The sequence below is a fragment of the Martes martes genome (genome assembly GCF_963455335.1).
Source record: "Martes martes genome assembly, chromosome: 7".
NCBI lineage: Eukaryota > Metazoa > Chordata > Mammalia > Carnivora > Mustelidae > Martes > Martes martes.
Window position 1 is genome coordinate 17,366,644 of NC_137894.1, and position 24,450 is coordinate 17,391,093.

The following is a 24,450-nucleotide window of genomic DNA, read 5'->3' on the forward strand; positions in this document are numbered from 1 at the left end:
CTTTAAAGTACGCTGCCTGGTCATGTCGCCAGTGAGTGAGGTGGGCTCTCTCCCACTTTGCAAACTCCCCCCAGCTCTGGTGTGATGTGGCTCAGCCACTGCTCCCTGGGACCCTGACACACCTCCATACAATTCCTGGCAGGATGTTCATCCTGTGTCCCCAGTCATAGGCCTTTTCCATAGGGCTGGAGCTGTCTTGCTTCCCTGTCAGGCACAAAGCTCTGAAGGGTAGGAAGGAGCCTCCTCATCTTAGGCTGGGCTCAACTGGACCTGATGTTTGTGCATAGAAGATGCTCAGTTAAATCTGTTAAATGAGTGAGTGAAGGAACAGCTTCAGTGCTCAGATGAGTTTAATGTCAGTAGACACCCCAGGTCTCCCCACTTTTGAGTTACCGTCACATGTGGGTGTTTGTATCCTGTATAATTTTATTTCTGGGTAGAGGGGACTTTTGCATTAAAAAAATGTTGGCTATTAATTTCCATCTTTATTGCTTTGTGATCAGAGGGTCTTGTTTGTATGAGTTCTACTTCATGGAGCCTTTGATACTTTCTTTGTGACTAATTACATGATCGATGAATTTCTCTGTGCCCTTGAGGAAAACATGATTCTCTACTCTCAGGGTGTGGTGTTTGAGATACTATTCTTTATCTACTTGCCGCTTGATCTGTCTTATACTGCTAGTGGCATATTAATATCTCCTATACCCAATAAATTTCTCTCCAAATCCCTTTGTGTATCCTGTGATTTAAGCTTGAAGTAGTTACTGTTTATTGGGGCACAACTATTAATAACTGTTTTATCTTCATTGTTAATATTCTTGCCTCCACATATGCTTAAGTCTTAGTTATACAATTAAACATATTAAAATGTTTACCATCCAGTCCTTTGACCACAGTGTCCCCAGGTATCTCTTGGTTAGATGAAGAACAACCCTATCATGCAAGGGTTGGCCAAGCATGGTCTGAGGGCCAAATCCCTTTTGACTCCTGTTTTTGTAAAGTTTTACTGGAACACAGCCCTACCTATTTGTTTATATACTATCTACGGCTGCTTTTGTGCTACACACAGTTGGATAGTTATGACATAGGTCACATGGCTTGCAAAGCTAAAATATTTAATATCTTCCCTTTTCAGAAAAAGTTTGCCAAGTTCTGGTCTAGTAGATTCCTCAGGAAGGGCTCATGGGTACAGTATCCTAAGCTCTTGCATATTTAAGGCTGTTTTTCTAAAATCTTGATACCTGAAGGACAGTTTTGCTGGATATAAAAGCCTCAGTTCAAGTTCTCCTTCCTGGTCTGCTCTCCTGTCCTGACACCATTCCTAGTCATATAAGCACTGAGAACGGGGGTCTGTGTGCCACTCACTGGAACCACAAGGCATGGGTGGGTGATGGAAACAAGGGAGAGCAGAGTGGGTGCCCTGGTCCTGGAAGGGGCCCTACCACTCCACAGCCACAGGTTTCTGTGGTGCACCTTGGTCCTGTGGCAGTCTCCACCATGGAGGCCTGCCCAGAGCAGTCACACAACGGGAAGCTGACATATTCAATGTGCCTCCCAGGACACAGATGAAGGAGACCTGGATCTAACTGTAGCTCCATGGCAATGGACTATCAGCCTGCCCCTGTTTTCCTGTTCATATATAGCAACATCATGATGACTTGCCAAATGCTCTGCTGACCTGATCTACCACCCCAATATAACACTGACAGACACTGGTGTTCTCATTAAACCCTCCCCCATTTGGGGCATACATGCAGCCTTCTCCCTAAAGTGTACATAAACCATCTTCCTAAGTTATTGATCTGTCCTCTAGTTGGACTGGGGTTTGACAACAGTCAGATGGCATTCCTTGGACCTGTACATTTATCCACTTGGGAAACTGAAACCCACCCTCAGAATCTGGTCCCTCCCTCATCAGCCAGAATTTCACAGAACTAATCAGAAGAGCCCTGGAGGTAACATTTGTAGGGTTCTGTAGCATCTTGAATTGGACTGGATTTCCTTTTGGAACGGGGTTTCAGACACGTCTAAAAAATCATGACGATAACAACAGTGATCATAAAAATGATTTATTTAGCACTTACTGTGTGCCAGGAACTGTCCTAAGCAATTTATTTCTACAAACTCATGTAATTCTCATGACAGCCATAGGGCAGCAGGTGCTATCTGTGTCCCCCATTTTACAGAGGCTGAGTGGCCTGGTTGAGATTTCCCAGTGGCAACTGTGGAGATGGGACCAGATGGGAACTCAGTAGCTGAGCTCTCATCCTTGAACTTGGACATGCTCTGCTTCCTGGGGCTTGTGCTCTATGCTCCCTATATCGTCCTTGGCCATCATGTTCTGTGTGTTTTTTTCTGTCCTGTTCCAGTTTTAACCTCATTCGCCTTGTTAAGAAGTATTTTGGCCTTATCCTTCCCAGTTTTGCATACTTCGAAGTTTAATTTAATCAACAGCAAAAGTCTAATTTTTTTTTTTTTTTTTTTGTAAACAGGTCTCAGCTGGCAGGCTTCTGCTTGACTGGCCTGAGCTTTCTGCTGAGGTTCCAAAGTGTTCTCTTGCCACATGTCCCTTTGGCTTGGTGTTCTTATGCCTTTGTGTCTGGCTCATTCAGAGGGACTGGGTAGCTCCCTGGTCCTTTGTCTTCTCTCGTATGTTCTTTTGGGTCTGTTCATGATAATAGAATCAGAATCAAATACTCCAGAATTTGCCCTACCTCCTGAACTGTACTGACCTTCTTTAGCTCCGAGATCAGAACTAGCTCTACTTTGACTTTTATTTCTTCTGTTCTCCAAAAGCAGAGTGGTCCATGCTTAACCTTGCTGAATTCCCTTTCCTGTGACCAACTGAAAAAATGATATGGCAAGTCATGGCTTCCCTGTTTTCGTCACTGTCATACCAATGATTGACTCCTTCCTGGTTTGTCAGAATTAAAGTGAGAGTGATGGCCCCTTTCATAGCATCCCTCTGAGAGAAGAGCAAGTGAGGAGTGCTTTGTCTATAAGTGTGGGTGACCAGTTGTCTGTACCGCCCCCACTCCATGCCATCTTTATCACCAGTCAGTCACTAGAGCCCCTGCCAGGCAAGGCCAGGACCCTTCTTAAGGGCCCCACTTGCATTCTTGACTTGGTTAGGGTCTCCTGCCCCAGTTGCTCTTTCCCCCTGAAATGGTCTGGGGTCTGGGTGCCCTAGTCCTCCAGCCCCCAGGAGTTGAGATAACTGACTACTTTTCCTTCCTGGATCAGTCGCACACTCTTTCTACTGGAGGATTTTTGCATCTGCTGTCAAATTCAAATCATGGGACCCAATCCACCAAACCTGGTTCTTGTCACCATACTTACTCTTTTTTTTTTTTTTAAAGATTTTATTTATTTATTTGACAGACAGAGATCACAAGGAGGCAGAGAGGCAGGCAGAGACAGAGGAGGAAGCAGGCTACTGGCTGAGCAGAGAGCCCGATGCGGGGCTTGATCCCAGGACCCTGAGATCATGACCTGAGCCGAAGGCAGAGGCTTTAACCCACTGAGCCACCCAGGCGCCCCCACCATACTTATTCTTGAGTTAAAATTTCGAGTAACCTTTGCACCATATATTGGTGGCTCTCAGTGTGGCGCCTGGGCCAACATCATTGGAAAGCTTGTTAGGGATGCAGATTCTCAGGTCCCTCTATAGATCTTCTGAATCAGAAATTCTGGGGGAGTGGGCCTGGCTATCTTCAGGTTCATAAGATCCCAAGAGATCCTGGTACGTTAGAACCACAGCATACACTATAAAAATTATCAACTGATCTCTGACTTACTTCTGACAAGCTCTGTGAGAATGGCTGGTCCTCAGGTCACCTTTTGTTCTCCTTGACAACTCACTGGTCAGGTGCAGCTGAATTTTTTTTTCCATCCCTGCTCTCAAGAGTTAATGGAAAGCTCTCTCCAAGTGGCCAGTTTGGGTTCCCTTCCCAGGAAGTGGATTAGGAGTCATGGAAGGGAAACCACTACCAAGTCGTGTGCTGGGTATGGGCCAGAGCACATTCATTACCTCCACGGGGCTAATTTCTGCTCCTAATGCCGTCAGGAATTCCTCTTGGATATTATGTACTTATATTTCACCAAACTCCTTCCTTCAGTGGTATTTAATCCCAAGTATAGGTTAGCAGGCAGAAGTGCTGGCAGGATCCAGCATTTGACATCCATCCACATCAAGTATAACCTTATTACTTACTCCCCACCATCTCTCCAGCCTGCTTTGTAATGAGTCATCTGGGCATGACACATCTGTGAAGCTTCTAGTCACGCACCAAGCCAGTAACCCAAGCTTGGGGCTTGAATGACTCTGAAACCCTTTAATATAATCCCTTTTCCTCCCCAAGTCCTACCTCCGTTCTGCTGATAATATTATCTGAAGTTCACAAATATAATGCTCAGAAATAGTCATGATGTTGGAAATGAACCATTTGAAATTTTTCTGCTATTCCAATTTACCCCCAAATACATATAAATTATATAAACTTGTTCTAACAACAAGGGAAATGCTAGTGTATATTAGGACCTTCCCTCAATCTTTCATTACCTGGAAAATACCAGTATGGGTTATTTAAATTAAGTAGTTATACACTATTAAAAATGTGTGTGTGTGCAGTGTCTTAAGAAATGACAGATAACCCATAAAATGCCGGGGTCCAACAGCTGGCTGATGTTTATCATTAATATAGTTTTGTAGCTGAGCAGTGATGACGGTTTTGGCCAACATTTCATCTAGTGCTTACTTGGGGTGGAGGAATTTATAGGCATTACTTCATCTAATCTTCTCAAGATTTCTATGAGAGAGGTTCTAATTTCCCAATTTATAGATGGCAAGATCAGGTAACCTGCCCATGTGTTTGCCTGTAGCTAATGGTGGCACTGAGACAAGAACCCATGCCACAATTGACCAACCAGTCCATGATCTCAGTAACCCCCACAGGAGGCTACCCCTGGTAACATGGAAAGAGCATTTCACTCTTTTTCTCAGCTACCAAGCCTAACAAACTGTGTGTCTTGGTGCCTCTATACAACAGGGATATAATGGTCTTTTCTTTTCAAACTTAAAACAATTCTATTTAAATGAAGACCACAGTAAAGCATGGATTTCAGAAACTTCTGCAGGAACTGATGCTGACAGAGTGAACAAGAAGTGTTCCTGGGAGGGGATAGGGTCGAGTCAGAGTCAGGTCAAGGTTAAGTCAAGGTGGGCTTGGATAAAGTCCATCCTAGGCTGTACTCAGGATGGGTGAATGATTTAACCAGAGGATAACTGAATACGCACCAGAGTAAACCAGCCTCTGACTGCCACCCCCTTGTCAATGGAGCACTTGTCCAGATAGACATTTGTCTCCTGTTGGGTCAATGCTCATAGTGCTAGAATGAGACTTTATCTTCAACATAGCAGTGCTTGGCCATGGAGATAAGGACCTCAGCTGGTACTACATAATCCACTCATCCATTCCAGCAACTTACTAACCCTTAAGCTCTGGGCACTGCTGGTACTGGACAGAGAGCAGTACACCCAAGTTTTCCCTGCCTATACATGACACACTGCTGGTGCTCTACAAATAGTTACTGAATGAATGGCATATGGCAAGGTCCTTGCCCTTGCTGGGGAGAGAATAAAAAGAAGGGGAACAATAAACAAAGGAATACACAGAGCCATACAGATTATTTAACAGGAGTGACAGAGGTGTCCTGCCCACACCTGTTATTTGGCCCAGGTGAATTCACTGTTTGGCCACAGTGGACATATTACAGGTGTCAGAGGTTACAAGTTTGATCCCTGGTTGGGCAGGCTTAGCTTTCTTCCCCGAAAATCATAGACCTGGGCCACAGACCACCTGTTCAGTCCCTGTAGCTTGGGTCTGAGCGAGAGAGTGTGAGGTTCTCCCCCAGGCTCCTGGAGCCCGTCCCTGGCAAGCTGGGGATCAAGAGTGAGCTGTCTTGGTATTCACAGGACAGTACCCCTGCCAGCACTTCTCCCTGCCCCCCCAACACTCTGCACATACACAGGTCTCCTGAGAAGCCTCTTTCGTATTTGAACCTCTTGTCTCAGATGCCAGAGTCCTGAATTTAAATTTCTTTTCCAACACAAGTCCAGATAATGTGAAGGACAAGCCAGAAAACTGACCAACGACAGGCCTTTCTCAACTTACGATGGAGTTAGGTCCTGACAGACAATCGTAAGTCAAAAATATCAAAGTTGAAAATGCATTTCATACAGCAAACCTACTGAGCATCAAAGCTTAGCCTCATCCACCTTAAATGCGCTCAGAACGTTCCCATTAGCTCATGCTTGGGCAAAATCTAACACAAAGCCTATTTTATAATGAAGTGTTGAATGTCTCATGTATTGATTACTGTACTCAAAGTCAATAACAGAACAGTTGTACAGGTGCAGAATGGCTGAACGTGTATTGGTTCTTTATCCTCATGACTGTGAGGCTCACCAGGAGCTGGGGCTTGGTGCCACTGCTGGGCACCACCAGAGAAGGTCATCTCCTGTATTTGTAGCCGTGGAGAGGATCAAACTTCTGGCTGCATGTTTCACTTCCAGAGAAGGGAACCATGATGGCTTCTTCTGCTTCCTGTCCATTAAAATGCCGTCCACTGCCTTCTCTTGTCTCACTTCTGAGTATCTGTCTAAAGGTGCACTAGTGATAAAGGGTTCTTTTTCTTGCCATGGTAGAGGCAGGTTGTACTATTTTTTTTTTTTTTAATGGGAATGGTGTAGCAGGAAGAGTGCAAGATTTAAAGTAGGAAAATTTGGTTTGAGTTCCGCTTGCTACCGGTATGACCTTGGGTAAGTCACTTCTCAAAGTCTGCATCTGTAAAATGGGGTGATGACACTAACTTTCTAGCCCTTCCCTCCCTGCTTGCTTTACTGCTCACTGGTAGGAAGGGATGGGACCACTCCTACCCTGCTTTGGATTTTTGCCACCTCCATAATCTACCTCTTATCAAGAAGAACACAAGTTCTCAGTTTTATGACCCTCTGCTTTCAGGTGTACAAGAGTGACTCGACAATTCTGTACATAACTCAGCAATCACCACGGTACATGCCATCACCATCAGTGACCACACTCCATGATTACGATATTATTGTGACGTACTTTTCATCTTCCTGGCTTATTTATTTTAAAACTGGAAGTTTGTACCTCTTAATCTCCTTTACAGATTTTACCCATTCCCTTCCCCCCTGTCTCCTCTGGCAAAGACAAGTTTGTTCTTTGTATTTATGAGTCTATTTCTATTTTATCGTCTGTTTGCAAATGGGGATGGAGGTTTTTTGTTTGTTTGTTTTTGCAGTGAGGAACATATTCGATTGGGGTGATGGCTGCACAACTCTTTGAGTATTACTAAAACTTTATGTGAATTATATCTCAATAGAGCTGTGAAAAAAGATTCTCTGCTTTTACAATAAATTCATTTTCAGATATTTTTTTTGAGAGGGAGAACAGTTTCTCTGCGATTTACAGGAACAGACTGAATTGTCAGGAGGGAGGGAGAAGGACAAGTGAATAGAGTTTAAGCAGCAGCTGATGAGCTCACTGGACTCAAACACATTTCAGCCCATCACACCTGATCCGGTTACACTCCAGGAACTGGCGCTTGTGGCTGGTACAGTTTGGGGGTTAAAATAACCAGGAGAAGCCTGGGTTTGGTAACACATCGTACCACACCCATCACTAGAAGTTTGGAAAAAAAATGCTCATGCTTTGAGAATCGTACAATTGCTGATGCTGAAAGTTCACATCCAAGAGTAACATTCTCATCAGGCTGCCTTTCTTACTGGGACACAGGAATTTTCCAGTACAGTAGCCTTCCTGTTAATAGACTTGCCGGCTCTCACACTAGCTGGACAGTATTGACTGGATGGTTTTCCTTAGTCTCGCTTTGGTCATGACATCAGCATGTCCCTACATGTTTGGGGTGGAGGACGTCTGCTGTTTCCGCCGGCTTGCTGTTGTGTTCCTTCTTGGGGTTTCCTCTGGGTGACTATGCCACACCCTGCAGAGCATGGGAGCCAAACCAGGCCAATCAGACCTTCTCTGAGAATCTAGATTCAAGTGGAGCCACCCTGGAGGGGAGGCAGAGGGCTCCAAGATCCCCCCTCCAAGACATTCTTTTCAGCATCTTGTCAATATGGGGCGCTATTCCACATCCTTTCTATATACTCTTAACTTTTTGGTATGTTTGTAGATTTCAGTTCCGTTCCCTGGGACCAAAGAACCTTGATGCACACGTTTCTTGAGTCTAACTTCACTAGAGCCAAGGTCCATTGCATTTGAGAAGCTGGTGGTCTCAGGTCACCTCTGCTAGATTTCTAGGCTATTGCCACAGCTTCAAAGCAGGTGGGAGTCCCATGGGCACAGAAGCACCATTTATAGCCACGTCATTAGCTAACTGGGTGGTCTCCTGCCTCCCACCATACTTGATCATCTCTTCAATGAGAGAAAGAGGTCTGAATACGGAGTGCACTTTTCTGGTAGAAGGGTAGGGTCACCCTGAGCAGGTCACCTTGCAGGGTGGAAGCAAGACACACAGTCTTACCTTAAGAGAATCATGAACCCCATGGAAGGGAACACCAAAGCTGGGCTTGGAATGAAGGACACCATGTCATGTACCATTGCTAATATCTGAACCGGCATTTGTGGCCTTGGCCAACAAGCAGCCTGAGCTATTGCAATTGTGAACCCTTTCCTTTGACATTTGGAGCTGTTCTGTAAGACCCTCTCAGGGAAGGTTCTAGCCAGAATGTGGGAAAGGCCCAGATGTGACTTCACATTGCACTGACTCTTTCCACCCATTCTCCCTCCTGCTTCCGTGTGTGCCTGACACCTGCTTCCTAGAGGACTCCATAAACTCATTCTGACATAGGAGGTTAAAAAAAGGTAACATTTCTTCCTTCCCAGGGCAATGTCTTTGGCTTACCAAAGAAACTTCTTCATTCCATTCCTTCCTTGACACAATGGCCCCTTAGCCCAATTGTGCAGGCATTCAGAGCTGGAGGGCCAGCTTCCTTGGAGCAGGAGAAGCTGGCATGCCTTCTAGTTAACCTTCCCTGCTCTCACAAAGAGCAAGAATAATGCTGTGTACTACAGGGCAAACATAAGCACTTGAGGTATTTGTAAAAAGATTAATTTTCAAAAGTGCAATAAGGCTGGGCAAAGACCAGGCATGCAGGCACAAAACATCACTTTAGATGGTTAGAAATATCCCAAGTTCCATGGTGCTGCCGCTTAACAGGTACCTCTTGAAAAGCTTATGGATCTGGCCTATGTGGGGCCTTTCTAGAAAGGTTCAGGTGGTTTTTTTACGGGGGAAAAGATGCAAAATGCCACTGGAAGGCAGTAGTTATTTAAACTATTTAATACAAATGCTGGGGTATTTCCAGAGCATAGGCACTACTTGAGTCCAGCAAGAATGATCCTGTCTTTGTATGAAGGAGTTCTGACCACAGCTTCTGCCAAGTTCTTTTTTGAAAATTTTTACATCTTTACGTTTTTACATCTATGTGTACGATGTAATGACTCGATATTTGCTTATATTGCAAAGTGTTCATGGCAGGAAGTCTAGCTAACATCTGTCACCATATGTGGCTATAGAATTGTTTTTCTTGTGATGAGAATGTTTAAGATTTATTCTCTTAGCAACTCTAAAATATGTGATCTATTATTATTAACTATAAGAATAGTTATAATAACTACAATAGCTATAATAATGTGCCATCCTGTACATTAAAACCCCAGGATCTATTTTATAACCAGAAGCGCATACCTTTTGACTTCCCTTACCCATTTCACCCACTCTGCCATCCCCTGCCGTCAGCAAGGACCAATCTGATCTTTGTATCTATGAACATGTTCTTTTTTTTTTTTTTTAAATTAAATTTTTTATTTATTTTCAGCGTAACAGTATTCATTGTTTTTTCACCACACCCAGTGCTCCATGCAATCTGTGCCCTCCCTAATACCCACCACCTGGTTCCCCCACCCTCCCACCCCGCCCCTTCAAAACCCTCAGGTTGTTTTTCAGAGTCCATAGTCTCTCATGGTTCACCTCCCCTTCCAATTTCCCTCAACTCCCTTCTCCTCTCCATCTACCCTTGTCCTCTATATTATTTGTTATGCTCCACCAATAAGTGAAACCATATGATACTTGACTTTCTCTGTTTGACTTATTTCACTCAGCATAATCTCTTCCAGTCCTGTCCATGTTGCTACAGAAGTTGGGTATTCATCCTTTCTGATGGAGGCATAATACTCCATAGTGTATATGGACCACATCTTCCTTATCCATTCATCTGTTGAAGGGCATCTTGGTTCTTTCCACAGTTTGGCGACCGTGGCCATTGCTGCTATAAACATTGGGGTACAGATGAACATGTTCTTTTTCACTTTCATTCTTGTTTTAGATTCCACATATAAATGAGATCATACAGCATCTGTCTTTCTCTGACTTATTTCATTTAACATAATGCCCTCAACATCCATCCATATTGTTGCAAATGGCAAGATTTCATTCTTATTTATGGCTGAATAATATTCCATTGCGTGTGTATATATGTTTTTCTGTATCCATTAATTTTATTTATTCATTTGCCAGTGGAAACTTAGGTTTCCATATCTTGATAAGTAATGCTGCAATGAGCAGTGAGCTGCATACATCTTTCTGAGTTAGTGTTTTCATTTTCTTTGGACAAATACCTAGAAGTGAAATTGCTGGATCATATGGTACTTCCTACTATGTTTTGTTTCCCATCAACAGTACACGAGGGTCCCCTTTTCTCTACATCCTCGACAACACATTATTTCTTGTCTTTTTGATAACAGCCATTCTAACAGGTGTGAGGTGACAGCTCATTGTGGCTTTGATTTGCCTTTTCCTGATGATTAGCAGGTGTTGAATATCTTTTAATGTGCCTATTGGTCATCTGATTGTCTTTGGAAAAATGTCTACTCAGATCCTCTTCCCATTTTTAAAGACTCTTTTCTTGCTATTGAGTTGTAGGAGTTCCTTATATATTTTGGATATTAACCCCTTATCAGAGATATGGTTTGCAAATATCTTCTCCGTTAAGTAGGTTGCCTTTTCATTTTTTGATGGTTTCCTTCGCCATGAGGAAGCTTTTCACTTTGATGTAGTTCTACTTACTTATTTTTGCTTTTGTTGCCTTTTCTTTTTGTGTCAAATCCAAAAAATTAATCACCAAGCCTGATTGTGCAGAGTTTACTTAGAGTTTACTTTTTTTTTCTAGGAGATTTATGGCTTCAGATTTTACATTCAAGTCTTTACACCACTTTGAGTTCTTTTTTGTGTATGGTATAAGATTGTGGCCTAGTTTCATTCTTTTGCATGTGGCTGTCCAGTTTTCCCAACACCATTTATTGAAGAAACTGTGCTTTCCCCACTGTATATTCTTGGCATCTCTGTCATTAAGTTAATTGACCATATAATGTATGGGTTTATTTTTGGGCTGTTTATTCCATTCCATTGATCTATATGTCTGTTTTTATGCTACTACCACACAATTTTGATTACTATAGCTTTGTAATATAGTTTGAAAACAGGGAGTGTGATGTTTGAGCCTTCCTTCTCAAGATTGCTTTGGCTATTTGGGGCCTTTTGTGGTTCCAGACAAATTTTAGGGTTGTTTTGTTCCAGTTTTGTGAAAAATGCCATTGGAATTTTGATAGGGATTGCATTGAAACTGTAGGTTGCTTTTGGTAGCATGAACATTTTAACAATATTAATTCTTCTAATCCATTGGCATGGCATATCTTTCCATTTATTTGTGTCTTCTTCACTGTCATAGTTCTCAGTATACAGGGCTTTCATCTCTTTGGTTAAATTTATTCCTAAGGATTTATCATTTTGATGCAATTATAAATGGGATTATCTTTAAAAATTTTTCTGGTAGTTATTAGTGTATAGAAATTTAAGACTTCTGTATACTAATTTTGTATCCTGCAGCTTTACTGAATTCATTTGTTAGTCCAAACAGGTTTTTTTGGTGGAGTCTTTAGGTTTTTCTATATATAGTATCATGTCGTCTGCAAACAGTGATAGTTTCACTTCCTCCTTTATCATTTGGATATCTTTTATTTTTTTCTTGGCTAAGTGCTCTGGCTAGGATTTCCAGTATTATGTTGAATAAAAGTGGTGGGAGTGGCATCATTTTCTTGTTCCTGATCTTAGAGGAAAAGCTTTCGGCTTTTCACCACTGAGTATGTCAAGTTCTATTTTAATTGTCTTAACAGTGTGTAAGGTTTGCTCATTCTTACTGTGTGATGTTTCTGCTTGGGGTTTGGGGAGAAAGTGCCATGGGTGAGGAGGAAGGGAGAGACAGGGCTTTTCTCAGAGTAGTATTTGACTGAGTTGGGTGAGCTGAGTGCCACCAGGAGAATGGGCAGGTCTGCATGTCTAGAAGGACACTTGAGGTAGGGATCTGTAGTCCTAAAGACTGGATTCCCCTGTCAGTTTTTTTAATGGAGCCCTTTCTCATCCCATCCAGTACTAGACTCTGTGAGGTAGGTAGGATGGGAGGTTATTAGGCTAATGTTAAATTCTTTGGCTGCTTAAAATACTTGGAACATGATAGTACATTGTTTAGATAATAAAAAGAAATAACCAAGTAAATAAAGAGATGGTACTACCAAATGGTAGTTATTCCCTTCATTTTATGGATGCAAAAACCACTGCTCAGAGACACACCTGGTGATCCCCAAATTCCCCTGCCAGTGAGAAGCATGGATAGCACCAGTGTGTGGGGGTAGGGTTCGCTGCCTCCTGATTGAAAATACTGCCTGCTTACTTGCACGGCTCCACTAAGTCGATACTAGGGGGTGGCTTTTTCGTGAGGTCAAAAGAATGATGGCTGGCATGGGGAAAAGGACTTTCAGCCTCATCTGCCAGTGTGTTGGGGAATGGCAGCTATGGGGGGACATGCTTTACTAGAAAGCTCTCCAGAGGAAAGAGCAAAGAGGACCCAGGGAAGCTTGGGAGACAGCCAAAGGAAAAGGTCAATTCAAACGGGACCAATGGGAGGACGACTGAATACACCCATCAAATTCTGTCCTAAGAATCCCAACCAGAGGCTCAGGGAGAGATTTGGCATTTTGTAGTGGGAGAGGATGGACAAGATCAATAGCCCATGCATGATAATAGTGGCCATTAAATTAAGATCTGGTGATGCCTGCTTAGGAGGAGACACCTAAAACATTCCAGTCAAGGCTCCTGATTGTCCTTAGTTCCCCATGTTCTGAGATACCTGGGCTCTGGGTGGGACTGGCCTTCCAGCCTCTATACTCATGGAAACCTGCTGGAGGCCTCTGCTTAGAGCGCAAAGAAACACACTTCTTTGTGTGTTTGTTTTTTAACAGCCTTATTGAGATATAACTCTATACCATACAATTCAACAATTCAATGGCCTTTACCACAATCTAGATTATTCTTATTATGCCAAAAAGAAACTCTATACCTTTTAGCTATCAACCCCCAATTTCTTTTCCTCCCCTTCTCCTCAGAAGAAGTATCTATTCAGATCCCTTATTATTGAGTTATGTGTCATTTTATTATTGAGTTGTAAAAGTTCTTTATATATGCTAGTTTTTAATATATAAGATATATAAATATATATAAAATATACATAAAATAGTTTTATATAAACTTTATATATGATAAGTTTCTTATCAGATAGATGATTTGAAAATATTTTCTCCAATTCCATGGGTTGTCTTTTCATTTTCTTTATTTTATTGTCATTTTTCTTGATGTTTCAGGGTATTTCAGGACACAGTAGGAACCTTATTAGCACATAAGGTTTTAATTCTGATGAAACCCAATATATCTACCTTTTTGTTGTTGCTTATACTTTTGCTGTCATATCTAAGAAACCATAAACATAATAAAGGTTTTTTTCCCCCTTTGTTCTAAGAATTTTATACATTTAGCTCTTTAGGTCTTTGATCATTGGGTTAATTTTCATACATTGTGTGAAGTAGGTGTCCAACTTTATTCTCTACATGTGGACATAAAGTATCACAATTGCACTTGTTGAAAGGCCATTCTTTCTTCACTGAATGCTCTTGGCCACATGTCAACAATCAATTGACAACAAATGTAAGGGTCTATTTCTGGACTTTCAATTAAATCCCATTGTTCTATATGTCTGTCCTTATTGCAATACCACACTAACTTGATTACTGTAGTTTTGTAGTACATTTTGAAGTTGGGAAGTATGAGTCTTCCAACTTTGTTCCTCTTTTTGAAGATTGTCTTGACTATGCAGGGCCCTTTGCAATTCCATTTGAATTTTAGGATCAGCTTATCCATTTGTGCAATAAAGACAAATGGGATTTTTATAGAAACTGCATTGAACCTGTAGATCAATCTGTGGAATATTTCCACCTTAACATTAAGTCTTCCAATCCATGAGCATGGTACATCTTTCCATTGATTGAAATATTCTTTAATTTCTTTAAACAATGTTTTGTAGTTTCAGAGTATGAGTTTTGTACTTCTTTTGTTAAATTTATTCCCAAGTATTTCATTTTTTGATGCTATTGTAAACAGCATTTAAAAAAAAATTCATTTCTGGTTTGTTCATCACTGCTGAATAGAAATACATTTGATTTTAGTTTATTGGTCTTATATCTTGTAACCTTACTGAATTTATTAGTTCTAATATTTTTCTAGTGGATTCCTTAGAATTTTCTAGGTTCAAGATCATGCCAGCTGTAGAGATAGTTTTACTTCCTCACTTCCAGCCTGGGTGCCTTTTATTTCATTTTCTTGCTTAAATGTCCTGGTTAGAACCTGTAGCACAATTTCGAATAGAAGGGGCAAGAACAGATACCGTGTCTTTTTTTTGTTCTTAGGAGAAAAGCATCTAGTTTTTCACCATTAAGTATGATATTAGTTGTCGATTTTTTGTAGATACCCTTTATCAGGTTGAGGAAATTCTCTTCCAGTTCTAGTTTGTTGAGTGTTTTTATGCGGAAAGCATTTTGGATTTTGTCAGTCTTTTTCTGCATCTATTGATATCATCACGTTGTTTTTAAAAAATTATTTCATTGATATAATGTATTACATTTACTGATTTTCAAATGATAAACAACTGCATCCCTGTACATAATCCTTTTTTTTTATGTTGCTGGATACAGTTTGCTTGTATTTTGTTGAAGATTTGTCAACAGTACTGCTAAGAAATATTCATTTGTAGTAATCCCTTTCTTATGATGTCTTTGGTTTTATTATGTGGATAATACTGGCTTCATAGAATGAGCTGGAAAGTGTTCCCTCCTCTTCTATTTTTTGGAGGAGTTTAGGAAGCGTTGGTGTTAATTCTGCTTTAGATATTTGGTAGAATTTGCAAGTGAAGCGGTAGTTTGCATCTTTCTAGGAGTTTGTCCATTTTATACTAATTATTGAATTTATTGGTATACAACTGTTTGTAATATTCCTTTACAACCTCTTTCATTTCTAATTTAGGTAATTTAAGTTTGTCCCATTTTTTCTTGGTCTAGCTAAATGTCTTTTTTTGTTGTTGTTGTTCTCTTCATATAATCACTATTTGGTTTCACTGATTTTTCTTCATTATTTTCCTATTCTCTGTTTTAAATATCCCCCTAAGCTATAAAATTTCCCCTAAGGAAATTTTAGGGGATGCATGGTCTAACTTTGATATGTTAAGTCCTCATTTCATTCTCTTACAATTTCTTTTTGATCCAATTGTTATTTAGGAAGTTTTGTGGTTTTTTTAAGTTCCATGCATTGTGAGTGTCCAAAATTTCTTTCTGTTGTTGATTTCCAATTTTATATACTTTGCATTATTTCAGTCCTTTTACATTCACTGAGGTACATTTAATGGCTTAGATGATGGTCCATCCTGGGGAATGTTTCACAGGCACATAAAAAGAACGTATATTCTGTTCTCATTGGGTAGAGTGCTCTATAGCTATCTTGTAGGTCCAGTAGATTTATAGTGTTGTTCAAGTCTAACATTTCCTTGTTGATCTTTCTAGTTTTAAAAATCTATTATTGAAAGTTGGGCATTAAATTCTCTATTATGGCTGAATTACTTTTCTCTTCATACTGTATATTTTAAGGTTCTGTTACTAGGTACATACATGTTTATAATTGTTATTTCTTTGATGGACTGCCCTATTATCATTACAAAATATTCCTTTTTATCTCTAGCAATTTTTTTGTTGTTTTAAAATCATTTTGTCGGGTATTTGTACAGATAACCCTGATTTTTTATGGTTTCTCTTTGCATGAAATATCTTCTTCTATCCTTTTACTTTTGAATGTCTTTTTTTTTTTAATAGAGTGAGAGAGGACACATGCACACATACACATGTGAGCAGGGGTGGGGAGGGGCAGAGGGTGAGGGAGAGAGTATCTTAAGCAAGCCCAATGTAGGGCTTGATCTCAAGACAATATCAAGAGTCAGATGCTTAACCAACTGAGCCACCCAGGCACCCCAGGAATTTGAGTGTTTTTGTATATAAATGTGCACCTGTAAGGAGATAAGAATAATAATTTCCTAGGCAAAATCACTCCTATCTATTCCTATCTGTGGACTATTCATACCTGTAAGAGAGCCAGCTAGCATAGGACTCTGCCAGCAGTGGCCTTCATTAGCCCCCAGGGGGAATGGGCTAATATTCTGGGATGCTGCCGCCAAACATACTCCAAGCTCAGTTCTGAAATATCCCCAGAAATTTTACAAGTCAGAAATACTTCATTGTGTACCCCCACTATAGAGCCACTCTTTCTTGGTCTGATGTTTTTTCTTCCCCAGAACCTGGAGAATATGTATTTCCCCTTCATTTCTGATGGATCACTATGATTTTGGTTGTGTTTACTTTTATTCCTCAGACTTTCAACTTTTCCACTTACTTTTCATTTTTTGTAATTGTGACACAAAAATTAAATGTGAACACTGAGTGCTCAATGCTTTTTACATTTTATGACTCAGAAAAGTGAGAAAGAGGGAAGGCCTTTTTTTTTTTTTTTAAGATTTTATCTATTTGACAGTGAGAGACACAGTGAGAGAGGGAACACAAGCAGTGGGAGTGGCAGAGGGAGAAGCAGGCTTCCCTTTGAGCAGGGAGCCCAATGTGGGGCTCAATCCCAGGACCCTGGGATCATGACCTGAGCCGAAGGCAGACACTTAATGGCTGAGCCACCCAGGCACCCCGAGGGAAGGGCCTCTTAATGGACCCCTGGGTCTATATGCAAAGTCTTGTTGAGCGTTGGAGGAGCGGGGGAGATGTTCAAATGATTGAAGGGTTAGTATGGCAGCAAAGGGCAGCAAACAGAATTTTCAAATGCAAATCAACAATCTGAAATGCTTTCTCTTTCTCCATCTTCTCTTTCTCTTTCTCCATCTCTTTCTCTTTCTCCATCTCCATCCAAGTTAGGAATGTTTCCTAACTTAAATAACTAAAGACTTCAAAACTTTACTATCAAATTTAAATATAAGTGAAGTTCTGGCATTTAAGTAGTATTGGAAGAAAGATTTCGGATCCAAATGAACTTTTCCTCACCATTCCTCTACCATGGATAAGGGATATAATATACCAATAATGCTATTCATCAGCTTCCCCTTCCTAGGCACTTCTTCTTTACTTCACATGGCTTGTGGGGTGCCCCCATCCCAGACCCATATGCCCAAGTGTCTGAAGAGTGGGCCAAGCCTGAAAGAGTGGTGTCCCCCTCTGGAGATCCCCAGTCTATCACTGTTGACCTGTAGGAACATACAACCTCGGGCCTCACCCTCCTGCCCGTGCGAGCAGTCCTGCATTGTGGCTCCCGTTCTGCCCCAGGCCAAAGGTGGCTTCCTCCAGCTTCTCCCATCTAGGGCATGGGAGATGGGTATGGCAATCAGATTTACCTATTTTATTTTCAAGGAAGGAGGAAACTGGAAAGCGTTAGGTTTTTGACTAGCTAGAAATTGATTAAATAATGGTATCTTTTCAGGTTTTGGCTCTACCTGAAGATCTACATGGTCTAGGTTTCATTCTTAAGTCATGAACTCATACACATACACACACATAACATGCTTTCATAAAAACATGAGGGATTCCATTCCATTCTAACTAAAACAAGGCACACCTGGTTAAGATAATGAGCAAAGAGGACAGATTTAAAATCCAAATACACTTCCCTGCAGATGACGATTCAACTCAATTGGCAGTACAATATTAAATATTCTTTTCTGAATCACTCTAATCCATTGTACAGTACAGTATGTGCTACCTGGGAAGGAGTTCAAATCACAGATCCTATGGGAAACATCTAATAGCTTGGAATGGCCTTTTCAAAGTGGCCAACAAGCTCTAAGAGACTGCAAGAATATTAAATCTGGGGTAGCATGAGCTATGTGTTCCAAAATGAGCCCATCTCCCTGTCATACCCCACCCTCGTTGCTCCAGCACTATTGGGGCCTGGGTCTGAAGGACCTGGCACGCAGCGTTACTCTTTGGATGCCGAATGATGGTGGGGCCTCTTCCCTGCAGACTGTGGTCAGCAAGGTGAAGACTGCTGGCCACAGTCATAACAGCTGAGCGGATCTGTGATTTCTGCCTTTCCTGCCAATGTCGGGGGCCAGGTTTGCTGATGTGTTTGTATTGGTGTGCAAGATGCTGGAGAGAGGCCATCTGCCTTGTGTGTCAGATTCCAGATTCCATATGGTTATGGCAGGGTTTGGGAGAAGTATCCACAGAGCTAGGGGCAGGATTAGAATAAAGAGGTGCTAATGGTGTGCCGTTGGGAAGGTAAGGGAAACTGTCGGGAACTTGATGGAAAAAGAGGGTTGAAGAAAATTAAAAGGAGATCAGGAGAAATAAAGAAAAATATAAGGGAAAAGACAAACATCGCTGTTGTTTTAAAGGTCAAAGAGTAACAATAATATAGAAAGGCTCTTTCGCCTTGCCAGATTCAACAGCAAGTTGCATTTTGGCTTCTTCAATAAAATTTACACCATTGGGTTCTCAGGCTCTCCTTCCAGCTTCCAGGCTCTGTCTTCCAGGCATGCCCACCCCACCTGAAACAGCCATTTCTCCTCCAGACCCTTCACATCTCCACACCCATCCCTTTTATCAAAGTTCAGTTCTTTACTTATAGATGAAATCTGATTATTTAGCAGTAATTTTCTGAGCCAATCTCCACTTTTCTTCACCTACCAGCCTAAGTCCATATTACTAGATGTTTTGAAGAAAGACTCAGGTCAACTAGATCACACTCTGTAATAATTCAAGTTTCATTGTCCAAATGTGTGTGTGTGTATGTGTGTGTAAACATGTATGCATATATGTATCTTCACATAACATACGCATAATATATTGTGTGTATATGCATATATATACATACATGTGTGTGTGCTTCTGTGTGTTTAAATATAAATAAATACAACTAAGACTAGCAGGAGTTTTAAAATCTCTCAGATCACACATTTCTTTCAGCCAAACAATAAATATTCTTTGATGAGCCATGACACTTCATTCTTATGTGGGGCTCTTTCAGATGGGTTCTTCAAGACAGTATGAAGTTAGATGGTTCAAAATAAACAACTAAATAACCAGCAAATGAAACCAAACTAGAGGAGGCAATGAAGCATTTCTTGTCCAGGCTCTGAGACAAATTTCAGGTGCCATCTTCTATCAATTTCATTTTGTCTTCCGCCTGATTCGTGTGATTTTATGGAGTCAGGAAGAGAATGGAAGGAAGTGGGTCAGGAAGGAAAAAACAGTTGACCCAGAAAGGTAGGTCGGAAAGGGAGGGAGGGAGAAAGTTAGTATTTATCAAGTTCCATGACAGTGAAGACCTTGTGTGTCTTTCTCACCTCGAAATACCTTGGTACCTCAAACAGGGCCTGGTGAATGGGAAGGTGCTTGACAGGTGCATGTTGGATGAAGGAAATTCCCAATGTTGTACTGTAGGCTCAGGGTCATGCTGACTGCTTTAAAAAAGAGTACTGAACAACTGGGCACTACAGAGTAACCCAGTATAATGACATGTCCTTCTTTGTATAACAAGAAAGTGTATTTCCCGAGGTTGTACCTTCAGAGCTTGGGCTTGTGTTGAGGTTGTGGTTCCAACATGTCAGAGGGCAAGGCAAGGGTAAGTAATAATCTAAGGCAGGGCTGGCAAAGTCTGGGCCAAGTCTGGCCTGCAGACTGTTTTTGTACAACCCAGGAGTTAAAAATGGTTTTTACATTTTTAAAAGGGTTATAAACAAAACAAAGAAAACCAGACATCAGAAACCATATGTGGCCTATAAAACCACAAAAATACTTATTATCTAGGCCTTTACAGAAAAAGTTTGCTGACCCTTATTCTAAGGAGATACCAAGCATGTGCTTCTGAACTTACTTTTAGTCTAAAGTGGCTTAAACCTGTGTTCAACCAGGGCAAGACTGCAGGCCTGTGGTCTGTCAGAATGTTCTGTGAGTGACCTGGAGCCACACCTACCCCTTCTCCCCCTACATACACACTCCATACGCTTCATCCAAGCTTACAGCAGCTCTGTAGCTCTGTTTTAAAGGGTGCATACCTTTGTTAATGCATGCTGCGTGATGTGACTTCTTTGTATGTGTTTTCCTACAAGGTTTTCTGTGTAGTTTTACAGTACAGTGAAGTCCCCTCCTGGAGTATCTGTGTGTGGCAAAAATCATAAAGGTGTTGCTTTGGCCTATTGGTGTGATGGTTAGAGACTTTGTTATGGAGCTTTAAATTCACCTGGAATCTCGTGGAAATACTCAAGAAGTGACATAATTACCTATCTTCTGTCTTTCACTACACCTGGTCTGGTCATTGTCTCTTGATTATTTTCTGTTTTATTTTTCTCCTCTTCCTCTTCTCTCACTCTAATTACACTTATATCAGTATGCCTGATGTTATCCCACAGATCACTGAGTCTCAGTCATTGTCAACAATCTTTTCTTCCTGTTTTTCCAGACTGGAGAATTTCTATTCTTCCACCTTCAAGTTTGTTCTTTTTTTCATCATCTGCTGTTAGGCCCATCAAAGAGGTTTTTATTTTTTTTTTAAGTTTCAGATACTGTGTTTCTTGGTCCTAAAATTTGGTTCATTTTTAGAGTGTCTCCTTTTTTGTGCTTAGATTTCCTAGGGGTTCGTTGATTGTGACTATATTTTTTCTTATGTCTTTGAGCACAACAGTTGCTTCGAAATTCTTGTTTGCTAATCTCAACATATGTGTCATCTTGGAGTCCATTTCCATTAATGTATGGATTACATTTTTCTGTTTTTGTTTCCTATGTCTGGTAATTTTGGAGTATATTCTGAACATTGTGAATGCTTTGTTAATCTATATCAGCGCCATTCAATAGAATTAAGACATGAGCTATACATGTAATTTTAATTTTCTACTACCATATTAAAATTTAAAAAGAAACCAGGGAATTTAGTTGTAATAATGTGTTACATTTGACCCAATGTGTCCAAGCCATAATTATTTCAACATGTACTAAAAATTACTAAGATGTTTTATAATCTCTTTCCATACTAAATCTTTGAAATCAGGTATATATTTTTACTTTTATAGCACATCTCAATTTGGACTAGCTAGTGGCTACCAAGTACAGTATGTGATCAGCACAGTTAAGAGTATCCTTGTGAAGAATATTGAGGGTTGGTCCAATAAAAGCAACCCCATCATTATGGAAAGCAGACAGTCCCTGACAGTTTGTAAACTTTATTCCTTGGTCCATTCCTTGGGCTTACTGTGATATGAGGGAGGGCAGAATGCACTAGGCTACTCTTCCTCATCACATATGTGTCTCAATTCAGTCAGAGCAACTCTGATTTCATGTTTTATGTTATTTGGCTTATATGCATAATTTAAGAAATCTCTGGACACTAAAATAGTTTGAAATAATAAATGCTCTTAAAATATGATTATTGACTGGTTCCCTAAGATCTTTCTTGCTCAGTCATGCCCTTGAGCCCATGCTGACCCCCCTCTTCTAGGTTCATATATCCTACTTTCTAGTATGTCACAGAGCTGAGCTGTCTCTGTGGCCTGTCTGATTTTTGGGTTGTCACAGTGGCAAGGTCTTCCTTCTTTGCCCCTGGGTGTGTGTGCGGTTGATTCATTCATCAACTGAGGAGTCTGTGGGATGGCTGCTCATAGCCAAGATGCTTGAGAAGACTTCCCAAAGTGAGTTGTTCCTCATGACCTTCAGGGTTAGGGTAGGATATCTTTTTTTGCTTAAAGTGAAGTATAATTAATATACAGCATTATATTACTTTTACATGTACAACATAATGATTCAATAATTTTATACATTATTCAGTGGTCCCCATAAGTATACTCATCATCTGTCAGCAGACAACACTGCTACCATACTATATTCCCTATGCCGTCTCTTTCATCTCCGTGACTTACTTATTTTATAACTGGAAGTTCATACTTCTTAATCCCCTTCACCCATTTCACCCTCCCATCCACCTTCATTCTTGATTTGCTAAGGACCACACGCCACCAATGAAATAAGTCTCACCTCTTGCTTTCCCTCCTATCTTCCCTCTCCCACTTGCACACTTGACCAGTTTGACAAGGCAAAGGGGGATGGCACAAAAACCACATGCTTTGTGAAACTTCCACACCAGGCAAGAGGCCCAAGTTGAGCTTACAGAACTGCTATGTCAAAAGTCCAGCTTCTTTACAGAAGAAAAACATGCACAGAACCACCAAGCAAAAGCCATACACCTCAACCCAGAGCAGAATGGGAGGCCAGGGGTGCTATTACACACTCTACTAATCATAGTACAATGCAATGTCTCACTGAAATGACCAGAAATAAAAGCTTAACTGACAAGCACATTTCACACAATTCATTTCGGTTGACAGCCCCAGAAAATTCACTTCAGAGCACGTGAAGTATCATGGCCATGGAATCCATCAGAACTTCTGACAGATTTCAAACAACGAATACCAAGATCCACACTCATTGGTGTTAGTTTCAGCTACCGAAACAGGCCCATCACAAACACTAACCTGTGGGACTCACTCATGGGTGCTCACACTCTGCGATTTCCTTTTCTCCTAAGACAAAATAACCTGGGGGAGCCGACATGTATCAGCTGAGAGTATGTGATGATTTTTTTCTCCATAAGGTGTTCTTAGGGTCGTGCTAAAAAATGCCTTCTAGCTAGGATTATACGTTTTTTTCAGAGACCTGGCTTCATAGCCAGCAAATCAGTATTTCGAGCAAGCAAAAATCAATGAGCAGCAACAACAGTACATGGTGCAGAGAGGCAGTGTGGGATCAACTGTCTATCACTGCCGCCCCTGTGCTGGGTGTTTTTGCCCTGACCCTGGAGGGTCGAAGCATGAGAACGCAGCTCCTTACCGTGACTGACATGGATGTGAGTTGCACCTTCGGACCTGAGGCTCTGGACGGCTTGCTTGAGGACAGTCACTGTCATTCACCAGAGTCGTGGTCTTATTAATAATCCGTGTGCAGGACACGATGGTTCTGCGTTCCCCTGGAAACCAAACCACAGGGAACTGAGCAACTGTGGCTATCCCACCTGGAAAGGCCATATATGGATGCAGATAGAGGAGCATTTGGGTGCATCTTTTGATCAGTTTGTCAGTGAAGTGACTGTTACCATGCTTTTTGGTTGTCAGAGAAAGAATCATAATATTAGGGATGAGGGTGTGTATGACGTGGCAGGGGCACCATGGGGCAGGAAGATGATTCTAGAACAGGAATGGAAAAAGGTGACACCGCAGATTGGCTATGTTTTCGGACAGCCCAGGATCCACAGAGGCCAAAGTTCTAATTTGGGACTTTAATTTCCAACAAAGATTGCCAATCTCTTTATCCGTTCTTTTTTTTTTTTTTTTGCACTCTTTATTTTTTATTTTTTTTAAATTAATAGGATATATATTTTATTGCTCAATAGCACACAAAAATGTTCATGCTAAAATTTAAAAAATCATATGTAATGGTTTCAATGTAGAAAAGATCAATTCTGTCTCAGTTATTAACACAAAAGAACCTCAAAACATAAAATTGGATTATACACATTCAAATGCTATCAGTTCAGTATTTTTTTTTTTTAGTTCCTACTATTACTTCTCTTTTTTTTTTCTAATTTATTTTCAGCATAACAGTATTCGTTCTTTTGATATTTAAAGTCTACAGAGGTCTGGTCTTGATTACACATTTGTACATTAGTCCTTACCAGAGATCATAGCTACTTATTGGAGAATCCCTCCAGAACTGCTGGACAGCAGAGGCAACAGGGAGGTTGGTCTGAAGGACACACAGACCTGCCTGCTCCACGTGGGCAGTCTAGAGCTAGTCTGAGAATTTGTTTAGCTGTACAACAGCTACACGTCCTCAGCATCACCTGCATTTGGGGATGTCACTAACTGGTTACCCCAGA

The 24,450-nt window shown here is 41.0% G+C and overlaps 1 protein-coding gene across 1 annotated transcript in view; it reads right to left on the reverse strand.

Moving 5' to 3' along the window:
- ADAMTS17 (ADAM metallopeptidase with thrombospondin type 1 motif 17) overlaps window positions 1-24,450 on the reverse strand; it is a gene marked incomplete at its 3' end in the record, with an annotated part of 333,792 nt that overhangs the window by 42,739 nt on the left and 266,603 nt on the right. Inside the window, exon 19 of the mRNA XM_080808797.1 lies at window positions 23,406-23,541. Within this exon, the coding sequence (XP_080664923.1) occupies window positions 23,406-23,541 (136 nt within the window). The remainder of the gene's footprint in view (window positions 1-23,405; window positions 23,542-24,450) is intronic.